At 31.9% G+C, this 17,195-nt stretch overlaps 2 protein-coding genes and 1 pseudogene across 3 annotated transcripts in view; 2 read left to right on the top strand and 1 right to left on the bottom strand.

Moving 5' to 3' along the window:
• Positions 1-1,551: 1,551 nt before the first annotated feature.
• On the bottom strand, positions 1,552-4,504 carry LOC105112074 (peptide chain release factor 1-like, mitochondrial; annotated as a pseudogene).
• Positions 4,505-11,768: 7,264 nt separating this feature from the next.
• On the top strand, positions 11,769-13,149 carry LOC105112072 (Chaperone DnaJ-domain superfamily protein). 2 transcript variants are annotated; one of them, XM_011007644.1, is made up of 4 exons: positions 11,769-11,923; positions 12,202-12,294; positions 12,625-12,655; positions 13,034-13,149. In XM_011007644.1, the coding sequence occupies exons 1-4, from the start codon at positions 11,858-11,860 to the stop codon at positions 13,063-13,065; spliced, it is 222 nt and encodes a 73-aa protein (XP_011005946.1). In that variant the 5' UTR covers positions 11,769-11,857; the 3' UTR covers positions 13,066-13,149. The 2 variants fall into 2 exon arrangements, with proteins under 2 accessions (XP_011005946.1, XP_011005945.1); XM_011007643.1 differs by having other exon boundaries at positions 13,016-13,106.
• Positions 13,066-17,195, top strand: part of LOC105112073 (uncharacterized) — a 5,877-nt gene continuing 1,747 nt past the window's right edge. Inside the window, exons 1-7 of the mRNA XM_011007645.1 lie at positions 13,066-13,155; positions 13,821-15,208; positions 15,304-15,990; positions 16,120-16,203; positions 16,438-16,513; positions 16,640-16,956; positions 17,067-17,130. Of these exons, the coding sequence (XP_011005947.1) occupies positions 13,859-15,208; positions 15,304-15,990; positions 16,120-16,203; positions 16,438-16,513; positions 16,640-16,956; positions 17,067-17,130 (2,578 nt within the window). The 5' untranslated portion in view covers positions 13,066-13,155; positions 13,821-13,858. The remainder of the gene's footprint in view (positions 13,156-13,820; positions 15,209-15,303; positions 15,991-16,119; positions 16,204-16,437; positions 16,514-16,639; positions 16,957-17,066; positions 17,131-17,195) is intronic.

Here is a 17,195-nt window from a genome sequence, read left to right as displayed (position 1 = left end):
TTTTTTAATTTAGTTATTTTTGGTCAAATTACTCGAGCACGGGGTTAAATTACTCGAGCAAGAGTTTAAAGGTTAACAAAGTTGAGATTTTTTTTCATTTATTTTTTTAATTTTGTTAACAAAGTTGAGATTTTTTTTCATTTAATTTTTTTCATTTAATATTATTTTTTAATTTTTTTAAAACACTCATATTAGTTTAATATTATTTTTTTAAAAAAATCATCTAACCTACAATAAAGCACGGGTGGTATAATATCCTATCATCTTACCTGTAGGAGGCACATAGTTGTGTTTCTTAATCAAAAGAATTGTATGGATAAGACAATTTAAATATCACAACTATGACTAAGAATCCCTTCATTGATTTTCTTACTTACCTAGGTCTGGATTGGCGGACTTTGCGAGAAGTGTTGAAATCGACCAAAAAAGGTTCGAGAAAATGCGTCCCCCATGCCCCACTTGTTTGGCAATTTCATCCCCATGGGCTTAGCTCTCTCTCTCTCTCTCTTAACCTTTGGTTTTCTTCCTTCGAGGCAAAATCATGATTTTTAATCCGCTAATGTCTTGGAGTCGATGGGTGGATTAGATTCATCAATTTTATCATCCACTTGCTTGTGGGGTGCGCTCTTCTTACATTCCTTCTCCTAGATGAATAGAGAGGATGGCCATTAGCGTTGTCTCTCACTCTCTCCCCTTAAAACTAGCAGGTTGGTGGGGTAAAGATTATCGCCTGGAGATCATGAATTCTGCTCACATGATTAGCGGCATTGATTGGACTTGTTGATTTCAAGGTTGCAAGGAAGAAAAAAATTAATTTCTGTCAACAACTGCGCTCCCATCATGTTACAGACAATCTTTCATCCATTTCAATGCTGACAATGAAACCCCACATGAACTCTTCAGAAATCGAAAAACCTAGAAGAAGGAAATAATGATACAGAAATTAGTCATGAACTAGGTTGGACAAAGTCCACAAGAATGGCGGCTGGATTTACTGTACGTAATTCAGACAGAAACTGTAATGACCTGTTTTTTATTAAAAAAAGAAATCATGATACATGACGTAGTTGTGCAAGGGGCGATGTCTACTCTGAAAGATATTACGAGTTTCTAGCTACATATAGCGGCCTTTGAAAAGATCCATTTCCTGCTGTAGAAGAAAAGCATCAATGAAGACATCCAGACTCTCTCCCTGCATCAACATCATTAATTGCATGATGAGTGATGCCTAAACGATGATCAGTGACACCCCCTTGAGGAAAGTTGGATGTTCAGATGCCTTCAGACCTGTCTCTGCTGCCAATCTGTTCAAGAACACATCAGAGCTCCAAATCATTTTGGGAAAAAGGACAGACAAATAATGCTCGCTCGCTCTGAACGAAGTCTTGATCGACTCATTTGAATACTTGACCGTTCTATTTAATACAGCTTTGCACATAGCACCTTAAGGGCTTTTGATTTATTCTACCAAGAATCATAAAGAGAAAAATTGCATAAGCAAACCATTGAGGAGATGGAATTCATATGCTCGTGGCTCGACCACATAACATGGAAAAGAAGCAGAAATAAACAAATCATAATTAAAGGCACTGCTACTATTAGCAATTTAGTGTGTGATTTGAAATACATACAACCCAGAATTCATCCTTCCAATGGGACCTGGATAACAAGATTTCAAAGGCAGAAATTGACATCAGAGTGTGTTTGAAAATGCTGCATGGCTATTAATGTTTTAAATCCATTTGAATGTTATTTGCGGTTCAATCACGAGATCTTCTACTCTGCTATTTAATCAATTACCATTAGTTTCAATAAGAATCTACTTTTAAACTAGGGAAATATGTCTGCAATCGTAAGAAAAGATTATCTCAAATAAATGAAAAGAGAGGCCAGTAGCGACCAAAGATCCCGAACACTCAGAAGCCAAAAGTGTAATTGACGAGAATCCTTTACCAGATGCTGGGATCGTTCATCCTGTACGGAAACAGTTTTTGCTGGTCGGAAGATGAGTTATTCTAACAGCACTGTTGGTGATATTTGCATCCTGGCCACCAGAACCACCAGACCTGTAAGCGCCGATTCTCAGTTCTTCATTCCCTAATTGAACGTCTAGCAGCAGAAGCCCCAAATACAGCAAATCAAAACAAGTCCCAAAATCCAATCAAAACAAGTTCCAAAGTCCAATCATATTGGAACTGAAACATCAAAAGGGGTCATCCGAGAACAGAAATGAGATGTATTGATACTTCCAAATACTATAATGACCATAGAGCATAATTGCCAGTTATAGAGGACAGCGTGATGATGCACCATGCTCTTCATTATAAATGCTTAGAGACTAACACAAAACCCGCAAGTGATGAATTTTCAGAATCTTCCTGATAACATATTTCTGGATATCATTTACAGAGTTTAGCATCTCATCAGCTTGAGGAAGGATAGCAAAAGACACAGCACTCATGTGAACACATCCCGACTTCTGTCACTGGAACACGCTGCCAAAAGCAAATCGTCAGTCATTTCTGTTGAAAGTCGTGCATGGTTTTTATTGGACATGATAGTGATGAAACCTGATCTCTGTGAATTCCACTCTCAAATTTGAGTTTCTCAAAAACATCAGCGCTTAAGATTGCCGCACTAGCTTCCTGCCAAAGAGAACTGGAAGTTAGGTATCTGTCACACAATCACAAGATGAATTCCCCATACAATGTCTGGACTTAGAATGCAAAGCTGAGACCAAACTCCTCCATAGACAAAGAATTAGAGAACACTGGTTTAAGATGGAGCAGACGGAAGATTAATTAAAATCATTCAACAAAAGATGGCAGCATGCCGTGTATCCTTTCAAATCAGACTCCATTATATCAACCGCTTCAAATTTCCAACCATTCTTCTGCGAGAATCTCTCACGCCTATTATAGTTTAAAAACGTCTGTATTCTCAAAAGCGGACTTGGGGGCAGAATTGTAAATAGTGTAACAATAACATGTTTCAACAAATTACATCTTGAATATATCCATCGAAAATAAAGAAGCCTCTTCCCCTACAGTTCCTAATCAAACTTTTTTTGGTCAAATTCAAGAGAATATAAACATTATAGAGGGCGGAATCCATTAAAAATGCTTCATGATTCTGCGTTCTGAAAACAAAACCATAGGTGCAAAATGAAATTTCATTTCTGATGTTATGTATAGACGTATTATTACCTGCTCCCACCTCCAAAATGTAGTCCCTCTCATCGGCATCATCCTTGGGAAGTAATGGCTTCAGCAACAAATTCTGCAGTCTTTTCTCTTCTTCCATGGCTCGAATCAATTCCTCGTTTGCCATATCAAGCATGTCTTAATCTTCTGGGCATTCAGCCATCATCGATCTCAGACCATCAATCTCCTAGAAAGTGAAAAAAGCAAACCCCATACACTGCCCCTTCCCTCAAAGTAACCAGTAAATCACGTTCAAAGCAAGTATTTGCTGTTGTTAAATTAATTGCTACTAATTAGCATACCCTTTGTTTTTTTCCTTAGTTTAGTCGAGATATAAAGGTATATGCAATGACTGGCATCTTTTATTGAGTAATTTGGTTAAAGAGTTTACTTAATTGAGAAACATTGCAAAAGCATGCCATTTTGGAATTTGGCAGTTGGCACTCTAAATGCTGAAACTTCAACCGCCACCCTCGGCTACAATTAAAATGGTGTTCCTTGAAACACAAGACAATATTATTAGAGTATGGCATGTTTGCTTCCTCTAGTTACTGATGAAAGCCGAAAGCCGATCATGCATTTCCTCTTAAATGTGTTCTTAACAAAAACAGTACCTTTTGTTTGGTCCTGAGGTATGTTATAAGGTCCATGGAGCCCCTGAGTTTCCGGAGCTCTTTATTCGCCCTCGAAAATTCGGTCAGTGGGTCTTCTGGCTGTCTTCAATCAAAATACAAAGAGAGCGGAGAGGAGACATCATTCGAGAATAAGAAAATAAGATTTTCTTCTGTACAAAAAAAAGAACATAAATTAAATTATCTGGTTAATGAAATTCACAAGACAAGCACTACTTCCTGGCAGTCGTTGTTCCATTATTCTAATAAGGTTCGAAGATAACTTTGGTTGCGATTTTTGCTGCCATTGAACCAAAAAAAAACAATCGTAAAAAATGAAATTCAAAGAGAGAGAGAGAGAGAGACAGAGAGAAGAGAAGAGAAACGACGGACCAGTAGAGTAAGGGCGAGAAAAAGGGGAGAGAAGGGTGGGCAACTTCAGATTGGAGAAGAAAGGATGGTCGGTTCCGCCGCCCGGATTGAATGAGCTGCTGCTGCTGCTTGAGCAGACTCGAACACCACTTAAACCTCCTCCTCCTCCATGTATTCTTCTCATTTTGTACTAGTTGTGATTGATGGGTCTTTCTTTCTATGGCAAGAGGAGGTGAAATGGGGTGAGTAAGTGATGCAGTCTGTCTCGCCTCCTATGCCTTCATAAGTCGCAAAGGAAAGGAAACGATAATCCACTGCTAAAAAATATTTAAAAATTGCTAATATATTTTTTAATTGAAAAATTAATCATTAACTTAAAAATAATATATATTTGAAGATATTTTTAAAGAAAATGTTAATATAGTAACAAATAATATGATGATTTTTATATTACAACAATAATATATTAGAATGATCTAGGTGAAACTGTTAAATATACAATCTAAATTATAAAACTATAATAATTTGAGCAAATTTTAATTAACTTGGTGCTAAAAAATAAAATTAAAAACAAAATTTTTAACAAAAAATTACCCCTAAAATCCTATAATTTAATCAAAATTACAATTGCTTATCGAGTTTTAAAAACTTATAATTTACATCTTAAATTTTATAAGTGTGTCAACACTTAATATCTTAGTTAAAAAAAGTCAACAAAAAAAATATTATTATTTACATAATTATCATTATATTTCATTTTATGATAAAAATATTCTTATATTAAACAAAATATATAGTGTGTAGGCTTTTCGTTATAATACTAGATGCGATTTACTATGAATTACTATAATAAAATTATTATTTTGTCTTTGAGTGAAAAGATTGTGGTCTTGATTACGAGGGTAATTTGATCTTTTTAATGACTCATTGGTCATTAAAAGATTATTCGGGAGTATCTAAGTTTTTTTCAAATATTTTACACAATAAAATTATGTTTCTACCGCCCTAAGTCAGTAAATTTAAGAATTGTTAATCAATAATTTTTTTTATTTTTTCACAAACTTTAAAACAATAAAAATATTTATTTACCCTCAAGGTAAAAAACTAGAATTGTTGATCAAAGGTTCTCTTGTTTTTTCCCTTCTTAGGCTATAGTAAAAATATTCTTTACCCTTCGAAAATGACAAAACATAAGGTCTGCATTTAAGGGTGTTTTTTTTCCTTTCGCACGAGTTCATTTTTAATTTTCAATGTTAGGAGGGGTGTTTGGGTATTTTTTTATGTTGACTTTTTGGTTTTTTTTATTGAAAAGTTCTTAGCATATTCCATATCACCTAATGGTCAAACTTGGACTTTCACCTTATCCGTGAAAATGTCATTACATCCTCTTCCTTCTAGCGTGGAGAGTGATGGTGGATGATGAGTTGTTTGTCGCTAGTGATTTTTTTTATTTCTTCTTTTATCTTTCTTCTAGAAAAAAGTGCACATTTACTCTCTTTTTTTTCAAGTTTAGTTCGTGTGCTTTTTATTGCTTATTTTGGTCCTTGACTCTTTCTAAAAAAATTATATTTTGAATTTAGTCTTTAAATTATAATTTTTCATATATATTTTTTTTTCAGTTCACTCCTTATTCTTTTGATTTCTGATTTTTTTCTTTGGTCTTTTTGTTAATTTTTTATTGGTTTTTAATTTCATCCTTAAATCAAAGTTTATGTTGTTTTATTTTTGTTCAATTTATCCCTTATTCTTTTGATTTCTTTTCTTTTCAATTCAACCCTCCAAATTAAATTTTTTTATGCCATCTAATTTATTTTTTATTTTAATTTATACCATAATTCTTTTAATTACAATTTTTTATGTAATTATTTTTTTCTTGATTTTATTCTTTGGCGTTTAATTTGTTCAAAATTGAGCTTCATAATTTTTTCATTTGTCATATTTTTGATCTAATAAAACGGGTCACATGTTTTAATAGTTAAATATCTACATGACCTGCACTCCGCTACGAGTCAAATATATATATATATATATATATACACAGGTTTTTTCAAAGCATTTTTATAGTTTAAAAAATGTAACAAATCAAAAAGTTTATGTACATATATAATCAAATGAACTAAGAATTATATGCGCTAATAAATAAATAAAAAATCATTAATGACACCTAAAAACAAAACTTGAAAAATCGAAAAACAGATATATGTTAAGATATTTAATGTTGAAAAATAGGATATTAAATTGATCAAATAAAAAAAAAGAATAACATGTAAGGCTATAAATATTAAAAATATCATCCAAAATAAATATTTTTTTATTTTAAAAAATATAGTTTATCTATATAAAAGATAAAAACAAAACTTTAGATGAATCAGAAAAACTTCTCTGAAAATTAAACGCATGAAAAAAAATCAATATTATTTAAAAGATGCCCTCTGAACAAAATAAAAGAAAGAAGGTTTTGTCTATTTTTTTTTGTTTTTAATTTTTTAACTGGTCACATCACTTTATTTTTTTTAATTGTATTTTTTAAAGTTACATTTTCATGAGAACCATGTTGAACCCAAGCGTCTTAGGTATGACAACCATGTCGAACCCAAGCACCTTAAAGTTGCCAGCCATGCTAAACTTAAACCAATAACAAAATACATGTCACCCGCTGAGATAGATAACATATCACTTGTTTTGCCTATATTTCGGCTACTGTGATTGTTGAAAAATTGAGGCTTATGCTCTTTTAACCCAAAAACTTATTTTGTAACCTATTTTTGACCCAAAATATCTATAAAACACCTTAAAAGCCATGACAAACCCAGTCATGGCCTCAAAAAACCGCCTCTAAAAATCGGACTTAACTAGAAACCAAAAATCAATCCAGGTTCAGATCTGTTTTTTCATGAACTTTTAAGGTACAAAAACACTATAAACTCCCTACATCAAATGAAATAATTTGACACAAAGATCCCTTATTTTGGTGATCTAAATCAATGCTAACGACAAGTTTCTCTTTCTATCGCCAAAGTCCAGCAACCCTTTTCTCCTCTCTCTCAATCAAGAATCAAAAAATAACAAAAATAAACATCTATACCAAAATGAAATTGAAACAATTTCGAGGGACCATAATTGTATGATTTGCATGATTGTTTAAGTTGGATGACCAAAATGAATGTTTTAGACACTTATGGTATGTCACTTATGTTTGCCATATTTTTCATTTTAGCCCTCTTCTTCTAATCCCATTCTTTCATAAGAATTTGTGATCAATTGCTCCTTAAATAGGACTTGATCATCTAAAAATAAAGTTTGAGGATCAAATTAGAAAAAAAAATTTGCACTATGAAAAATATACAGTGAAAATCTCATGCATCTTAGTGTACAAGTAATATGGTTAAGGATCCCTTTTTTCTTTCATTTTCTTTTACAGTTTTATCATTTCATATTATTTTTTTTAAAAATAGTTTTGTGGTTATCTTTTATTTTTTTTTATTGGTTTATCTCAATTTTAAACTTAATCCACGAGTTTTGCAAGTTTTTTTTGGACAAAGGTTTTTTTTTAAAAAAAATGTTTTTTATTCAAATTTTGAAGAGTTTTTTTATTATTATTTTACATAGATAAGCTTTATTTTATAAATTTTTTTTGTTATTTTAAAATAATATTTCTAAATATGGTCTTGCATAATATTTCCTTTTATTTTATTCACTTAATTATATATATATAAACAAATTCAATTGAAACAAGCAGGTAAAAAAAATTAAAAATATAATTACTTTCTAATAATTTTTTAATGACCAATGTGCCATTGAAAAAGATTAAATTGCCCTAACACTAAGGCTTCCATTTTTCCAATTGAAGAGCAAAACAATAACTTTACTATAGTAATTTAAAATAATCTATTTCTAGTATTATAGTGAAAAACTCACTTCCTATATTTTTTTTTATTAATTACTAAAAATAGTAGGAAAAAATAATAATAAATTACCATTATCTTTTAATTTATTTATAACTAGATAAATGATATATGTTTTGCTAACTCACTTCCTATATTTTTTTATTAATTACTAAAAATAGTAGAAAAAAATAATAATAAATTACCATTATCTTTTAGTTTATTTATAACTAGATAGATGACATATGTTTTGCTATGTTATGGCCAGGTTAACTTTTTATCAACGTAAAAAAAAATGTTAATGAGCAATCAATATTTTAAAAGGAGTAAGAAAAATTTAAGAATTTGATAGTTCAAAAAGATTGTTTGTGTAATCAAAGCAATGACTTGGAAAACAAGCAAAACAAAACATCATTAAACGAGCATCTCATGTTTACACTCACATAATTAATTTAATTTAATCTAAAAATAATATTCATTTTAAAAAAGCTAGATTCAATAAAGGTTTGAAAACATTCAAGTTAACTCTTGTTACTTTTAAAATAACAAAAAAATCTCATAAAAAAAATAACATGTTGGTGGATGAAACAAAAAAAAAAAGAGCTTAAAAGGCGGAGAAAAAAAGCCAAACAAGCTTGGGTTAAGCTTGTAGACCTGAGTTAATTTCTCAAACTCGTAACCCATTAAATTATAGACATAAGCTTAATTAAGAAACTTAACACTCGTCCAATTAAATGCTAGAAGATGAAATCAATAAATTTAATTTGATTAAAAAATAAAATTCCTTTTAAAAAAACTAAATTTAACAAAGATAAAAAAATCCCATATAAATTGAATAAAAAGAATGTTGGACGATGGAATCAGAAAAAAAAAAAGCTTAAAAAAAAACAAACAAGCTTGAATGAACCTTATAAGCCCGTGTTAAACTCTCAAACCTGTAATCCGTTGAATTCTCGATCCAAACTCAATCTAGACTAATGAAATATTGGAGGATGAAATCAATTAATTAAATTTAATTTAAAAACAAAATTTTGTGTTTAAAAAAGATAAACTTGACAAAGAAAAAAAAAACCTCAAGGTAGCCCATATTATTTTTAAAACGATTGAAAATATCATTGAAAATGAGAGAGAAAATGACAAAGTGCTAAAGGATTAAAAAAAAAAAGCAAAGATTAAAAAAAACCAAATAAGTCTAAGTGAATCTTATAAACCCGGGTTAATTTTTCAAGTTTATAATTTGTTAAATTATAAATACCCAACTCAGCCAATAAGCCAAACAGGTGACCAATTAAGTGTCAGGGAAGATTAAATCAACTAATTTAATTTGATAATTTTTTTAAAAAAACTAAATTTAACAAAGATAAAAAAAAAACTCAGGCAATTAATTTTATTTTGAAAACAACTAAAAAAATGCCATAGAAAGGGAATAAAAAAATAACAAAATATTAGAGGATGAAATAAAAAACTTTAAAAAAGAAAAAAAACCCATAAAAACTCAAGAGAACTTCATAAACCCGAGTTAATCTTTTAAAGTCATAATCCATTAAATTTTAGATTTGAGCTCAACTAAAAAGCTAAAAACCTGGCCAATTAAATGATGTAGGATGAAACAATAAAAAAATCAAGGTAAAAAAGTAGCAAAAAAAAGGGATTAAATTTGATAGAAAAAAACTCAAGGAAGATGAAATTGTAAATTTTTTTTTCAAAAATCACTTAAGCAAAACAAATTATAATTAAAACAATGAGAACCAAATATAATAGATAAAAAAAACTATACGGGATGAAATTAAAAAATAAATTAATTTCATAAATTATTCTAAATAAAAAAAATTGTAGTTTCAAGAATAAGAACCAAATGTTAAGGATAATAAACCTTAGAGGCTAACTTGATTTTTAGAAGGCCAACAAGAAAATCAAGTTGGGGAGAAAGAAAATGAAAAATAACAAAAGGTCAAACATGCTAAATCGACAACAATTATACCATACACGATGCTTGTACATAGAAAATATGTTGAGATACTTTGTTTGCTATCTTAAAAGCAAGTTTTTACTCATTGTACTGTGTTGCACGCGTTGTCTAATTTCAATAAGTATAATTTATGCTATCTATTTTTTTTTTAAAATAATTTATTTATTAAATTACCCTACTATTCTAATCACACTCAATAACTATTAAATAATAAAATATAAAAATTATAAAATAAAACTCTTAATCAAATGTATCTTGTTTTTAAAAAAATTCTAAGAGCAATGAAGTGACTTAATTTTTTTAAAACTAAGTAAAAGTCAAAGTAAAAAAAAAAAAACCCTATCTAATTTTAATGTTTTATTGCTTTCAATGGTAAGGACACTGCAATAAAAATATAAAAAGATTATTTAACATTATCTATTCTTGTAATAACTAGCGGATCCAATTAAAAAACCTTTCTACCCTTGATACCAAGCCAAATGAGTTTGATCTATAAGAAAAAAACAGTAATTTTACTATATAAATCCACATTAGAATACGAGGATATACACTATAAATTCCTAAGTTCTTTTAGCTTTTGGTATAATTACACTAATATAAGAACCTAGGCTTAGCTAGACCTTTATTCAACTCAGTCAACTCAATGCAATTCGTTTTTTTTGTTGTTTGATTGGACTTCGGCTTTTATTCTCATAAGTAATAATCCAACCAAAAAAAAGTTACAGTCACATTCAATATATTTTATTTATTTTCTAATTTTAATAATTTAAATTAAATTAAATTAAATTAAATAACTAAACTTAAAATGCTCGGGTTATTTATCAAATAACCAAGTCAAGCTCAAGTCGACTTTAAACTGCATTTTATTTAAAATATATAATTATCAACACAAATAAAAATTTTAGCTTTCTTAAAATTAATAAAAACTTAAATAGATCAAAATTCAGCCTAACACGAACTGCAATATAGAAGTTCATATATATATATATATATAATCTATGAAAAGAAATCTTGTAATAGTAATTTAATTAAGCTAAACAAAAAGAAAACCTTATTATAACAGATGGCAGGTATTCAATTTTGAATAATTACAATATGAAAATAACCGTCAGTTAATTGACATTATCCACTCACGAAGATTAAAAGAATAAATTCCAAACGATTACATATATTTAACTTCCAAGAAAAACAAGAGTAGGATGGAGGGCAGTTTGTTCATGAAAATATCGAATCAACCTTTAAAAGCGGGTGCTTTTTCTCATAATGTTATTATATTTCTATTTATTTGATTTTGTGTTAAAAAAGTTGATTTTTATCTTGTTTTAAATTAATGTTAAAAATAAATTTTAAAAATTAAAAAAATTATTATAAATAAAAAATATTTTAAAAAACAAATATAATATAAAACAGACACAACCTCAATCCATTTAATATTACATCAAGAATTAACATTGGAAATATTTAAAATATAAAAGTACATATATTTTGTGGTTAAAAAATATTTTTAAAGTTTAATTTTATATATTTCTACATAATTTTAAAATATTGATATAAAAATAAATTTTAAAAATAAAAAATATTATTAAAAACAACTCCAAACCATATTCCTATACAGACAGTAACTAAGAAGTGAAAGTGAAACTTCATTATCCAAAGAAAACTCAACAACGTGCTGTGGTTCAATACGTTTTTTTTTTTTTTTTTAATCTTTTTTTTTTTTTTTTTTTTTTTTTTAATCTTATTATTGGGTTCGAAGAGAAGAAAAGGAGCAGCACCAACAAGAAAAACCCCTCAAAAAAGAGATTATTACAGAAAGAAATGCAGGGTGATGAGGCCAAGGTCTTGCTAGGCTTCCCTCCCAATTCCCGCCCCACTCTCTCTCAGGTCAACTCTCTCTCTCTCTCTCTCCCCTTCGTCAATTTCTTCTGCAATCTTGATCCTAACACAGCGCCTGATCCTTTAGTCGTTTCTCTTGCGATTCTATATTTTATGAGCTCCAGTAAATAAATAAAATTAATTTTTAATTCTAGGGTTTGAATAAATCACTTTCTATAGTAATCGATCATTGATTCTCAAGCTAAGCTAAGCTCTTCTCTTTGTTTCCTTGCTTCTTGTCGTCAAATGATATATTTATGTATTTGCGTCTCCATCTTATGTATTAGGTTAAAGCTGCATACAGAAAGAAAGTATGGGAATCTCATCCTGACCTCTTTCCTCTTCATGAAAAGCCCGGTGCCGAGTCCAAGTTTAAGTTGGTGATTAAGCATTCACAAAACTTTTTTTTTGTCTCCTTTTCTTTTTCAGTGTTTCAAGAGTTTTGTGATCTTCTCAACTTATGACAAACCTTGTGTGGCTAAAATGCTTGCCTGCATCTGTATTATTATTAGGGCTTAGGCGGATGAACCGTCATTATAGCATCAATGCGCATTTTGCTGTAGTAATTCGATTTGTAATTTTTTCCCCTCTTTTTTTAAATAATGTCAAACTAAATGTTGCGTCTCTTTAGGTTGTGTATTGTGCCAGGTAATTTTTTTTCTTTATAATTGTTTTCATGGTTCTAACTGCTGTTTTTACGTTTCCTGCAGATTTCAGAAGCTTACACTTATTTGCAGACCGGTAATTCTTCACTTCTTTTTGTATCACGAGATATATTGAAAAACTTAAATCGTGGTTTGCAAGCTCTGAAAAATGGATAAGAAAACTTATTGGAAGTGGACGGAGCTGTGATTCTGCATTAATATTCTCATGATTTTGCATACATGTATTTGAGATATTGATTGACTTTGATTAGAAACTTGTAGAAACATTGTGTGTCAATTTCATGCTGTTGCATCTCCTGTCTGTCTGGTGATATGACTTTGTTGTCGTAAATCTGCAATTTGCTTGTTTTTTCTTTGTGGGTGTATTTTTTTGTTGTGCCCTCCTTTTCGTGTTAATTGCTTGCTCTTGGGGTTCTCAACTCACTTGTTACTGTAGCTTTTGTAACTAACACAGGTTTATTTGGAAGACCCATTTTACGGTTTTGACTTTGAGGAAGAAACACAAGTCGACTAGGTTTAGAGGTACACGCAACAGGAGCCTTGCACTTGAGAAAGGATTTCCAGGGTGATAACATGGTAAATTGATTCTATTACTGAATTTGTTTCCTATTTTCTTGCTGCATGGTATTGATGAAACTCAGAATTGCCCGTGTTATTTTCTTTTTCTTTATTTTGTTGTGGATGTTGCTGGTGTTGTGTTGTTGTGGGTGTCCTATTTTCTTTGTCAGTGTGATGACTTTGTCCTTCACTTGGAATATATGGAAATCTGGTGGGGCATGTGAAATTTTCGTTGTTGGTATCAAGGATTTTGTTTTAGTTTTTTTTAGACTGAAATTCATGTCAAATTGAAGTCCTTAATTTGTGCTCCACTGCCACATTCATCATCCATTTAGTTAACCCAGTATCATTGCTTGTCTTTTAATCTTTTTATATATTTATATCTTAGTTGGATCTTTTTTTCTTTGTTCTTTCCAATTTTGCTCAAAGTCCTGTTATTTTAAGGACATCTGCCAGTAAACTACAAGCACCAAAACCATGACCAATCTCAAGAGATGATTTTATCATAATGTATATCTCTTTTGTTGCAATATTATTGTTTCTGATTTAGGAAGGCTCCTTTGTCTGGTGCTTTTATTACCCCTTTAGATAGTAGTCTTTTGGTTGCTCTAAAATTTAAATCCCTGCACGTTTTCATTTCTTATAGCTGTTTGCTTATTTTAATGCTTCTTTGAATGTAACAGCCAAGGATATAGGCTGCTGCTGCTGTGCTAATACACGAATGTTTGAAGAAATGGCCCCACTTCGATCCTCAGGATATATTGATCCTGGATGGGAACATGGCATTGCTCAAGATGAAAGAAAAAAGAAGGTCAAATGCAACTACTGCGGGAAAATAGTTAGTGGTGGAATATTCAGACTGAAACAACATTTAGCTAGAATGTCTGGTGAAGTTACTCATTGTGTTAAGGTTCCTGAGGAAGTATGCTTCAATATGAGAAAAAACCTGGAAGGATGCCGTTCAGGTCGAAAGCGAAGGCAAGCTGAATTTGAACAGGCATCTTTAGCTTTCCACTCTAATGAGTATAATGACATGGAGGAAGCTTCCTGCAGTTACAAACAAAAAGGAAAAAAGGTGGTGGGTGACAAGAACTTGGTTATAAGGTTTGCTTCTCTTCGATCCTTAGGATATGTGGACCCGGGCTGGGAACATTGTATTGCTCAAGATGAAAAGAAGAAAAGAGTGAAGTGCAATTATTGTGAGAAAATTATTAGTGGAGGCATCAATCGCTTTAAACAACATCTGGCTAGGATCCCTGGGGAAGTTGCCTATTGTGACAAGGCACCTGAGGAGGTGTACCTTAGAATCAAGGAGAACATGAAATGGCATCGCACTGGAAGAAGGAATCGGAAACCTGAGTCTAAAGAGATATCCACTTTCTATACCAACTCAGATAACGAGGATGAAGAGGAGGAGCAGGAGGGAGGGTTGTTGCAATATTCAAGTAAGGATTTGCTGGCCATTGATGATAAAATTTCAGACAATGACATCAGAAATAATATCAAGGGGAGGTCCCCTGGTAGCAGCAGCAACGGTGCTGAACCACCAATGAAAAGATCAAGATTGGATTCAGTGTTTTTGAAGTCTCTTAAAAACCAAACATCATCGCACTACAGGCAAACAAAAGCAAGGATGGGTTTTGAGAAGAAAGCTCTAAAGGAAGTGATCTCTTCCATCTGCAAATTCTTTTATCATGCAGGAATCCCTTCAAATGCAGCAAATTCCCCATATTTCCTCAAAATGCTGGAGTTGGTTGGCCAATACGGGCCTGGTCTGCAGGGACCTTCAAGCCAACTACTATCTGGTCGGTTTCTTCAAGATGAGATCATTACAATAAAAGAATATCTTGAAGAGTTTAAGGCATCTTGGACAATTACTGGCTGTTCTATTGTTGCTGATAGTTGGAACGATCTCCAAGGTAGGACATCAATTAACCTTTTGGCCTGTTGTCCCCGAGGTGCATACTTTGTTTCTTCTATTGATGCCACTGATATGATAGAAGATGCCGCAAGCCTTTTCAAGTTGTTGGACAAGGTGGTGGAAGAAATTGGTGAGGAAAATGTTGTTCAGGTAGTTAAATATTTATTTCTGACATTTCTCACATTACCCAAATGCACTCATAAATGGGTGCCTAATAAGCTGTTTTCTTCTGGTTTTCGAGACAGGTAATCACTAAAAACACTGCCAGTTTTAAGACTGCTGGGAAGATGCTTGAAGAGAAAAGGAGAAATTTATTTTGGACACCATGTGCTATCCATTGCATTGATCAAATGGTAGAGGACTTTTTGAATATAAAATGGGTAGGAGAGTGCATAGATAAGGCTAAAAAAGTTACAAGGTTTATTTACAACAATACTTGGTTGTTGAATTATATGAAAAAAGAATTCACAAAGGGACAAGAACTTCTCAGGCCAGCTGTTACTAAGTTTGGCACTACATTCTTCACTTTGCAAAGTTTGTTGGAACAAAGGGTTGGTCTTAAGAGAATGTTCGAATCAAAAAAATGGATATCTTCCCGATTTCCCAAATCAGATGATGGTAGAGAAGTTGAAAAAATTGTCTTAAATGCCACATTCTGGAAGAAGGTGCAGCACGTGAAAAAATCTTTAGAACCGGTTGCGCATGTTCTTCAGAAGATAGATGGTGATGAAACCCGATCAATAGCATATATATATAATGACATGTGCAGAGCTAAACATGCAATTAAAATTATTCATGGGGGTGATGCACGGAAATATGGACCTTTCTGGACTGTGATAGAAAACCAGTGGAGCTCTCTGTTTCACCACCCGCTTTACGTGGCTGCTTACTTTCTAAATCCATCTTACCGCTATCGACCTGATTTCCTATTGGTATGAGCTATGTCAACTACACCTCTTTTGGTTTTAAGCTTAATGTCCTGCCATTCTGTCCTTATGTCATTTCTTTGTCATAGAATCCTGAGGTTATTTGTGGTCTAAATGAATGTATCTTTGTCATAGAATCCTGAGGTTATTCGGGGTCTAAATGAATGTATTGTTCGACTGGAAGTTGACAGTGGCAAAAGAATTTCTGCATCCATGCAGGTAATGTGCTTTTTGTTGTGTTTTTTTTTTTGGTTGCTGTTGTATCATTTTTAAGGACAGGACTAGCATTAGAGATATTTTTGTGTAGTTGTCTGAAGGTTAGGCTACCAATAATTTGTGCTGCACTAAATGATGCCACAAAATGCAGCCAAAAGAACTATTTTCATGCTCATGATTTGATGTTTTGTTATGTATTCTTTATTTTGTTGATCTTTAAATGTGCAACCCCAGCAGATCCCTGATTTTGTGTCTGCGAAAGCTGATTTTGGAACTGATTTGGCTATTAGTACTAGAATGGAGCTTGATCCAGGTAATTTGTCCAAGGTGTCATGCATCTTTGATTAAGCATAACTCAAATTATGGAGTCTGATTGCTTATATTATTATGCAAAATCAAGAGGTGATCTAAATGTGTACACTTATCAATATCTTATTAGCGGCATGGTGGCAACAACATGGGATAAGTTGCTTAGAGCTTCAACGAATGGCAATTCGTATACTAAGCCAGACATGCTCATCTCTCATATGTGAACACACTTGGAGTATATATGATCAAGTTCATAGTAAAAGGCATAGTACTGTATCCCGGAAGAGATGGAATGAGCTTACCTTTGTCCACTATAATTTGCGTCTAAGAGAACGCCAACTAGGAAGAAAGCCTGGTGATGTGGTCTCATTTGACAACTTAATTACTGAAAACATACTGGATGACTGGCTTGTAGAGTCAGAGAAACAAACCATGCAAGAAGATGAGGTACCTCCAATTATATCTACTTTTTCTCAAAATATTCTTTTATCCTGCACATTGCCTCAATTCTTCAGGGAGTGATTGAGAACTTGGTGAAACCTCTGGTCCTGTTTTAGGAGATCCTTTATAACGAGATGGAACAATTTGATGGAGACGAAATGGATGAGAATGACCATCAAGAAAAGAGACCTGCAGATATGGTGACATTGGCAGGGGGACTTGAGCCCTTGGATGTTATTCCTGCT

This window comes from Populus euphratica, unplaced genomic scaffold (assembly GCF_000495115.2).
Source record: "Populus euphratica unplaced genomic scaffold, PopEup_1.0 scaffold322.1, whole genome shotgun sequence".
In the NCBI taxonomy this organism is placed as follows: domain Eukaryota; kingdom Viridiplantae; phylum Streptophyta; class Magnoliopsida; order Malpighiales; family Salicaceae; genus Populus; species Populus euphratica.
The sequence above is the reverse complement of the archived record's forward strand: the minus strand, read 5'-3'. Positions and strand labels throughout refer to the sequence as shown.

Coding starts and splice junctions, on each gene's coding strand:
- LOC105112072 (XM_011007643.1), top strand. CDS start 11,858: ATGCAGGGTGATGAGGCCAAGGTCTTGCTAGGCTTCCCTCCCAATTCC. Junction 11,924..12,201: donor CCCGCCCCACTCTCTCTCAG/GTCAACTCTCTC, acceptor CTTATGTATTAG/GTTAAAGCTGCATACAGAAA. Junction 12,295..12,624: donor CCGAGTCCAAGTTTAAGTTG/GTGATTAAGCAT, acceptor CGTTTCCTGCAG/ATTTCAGAAGCTTACACTTA.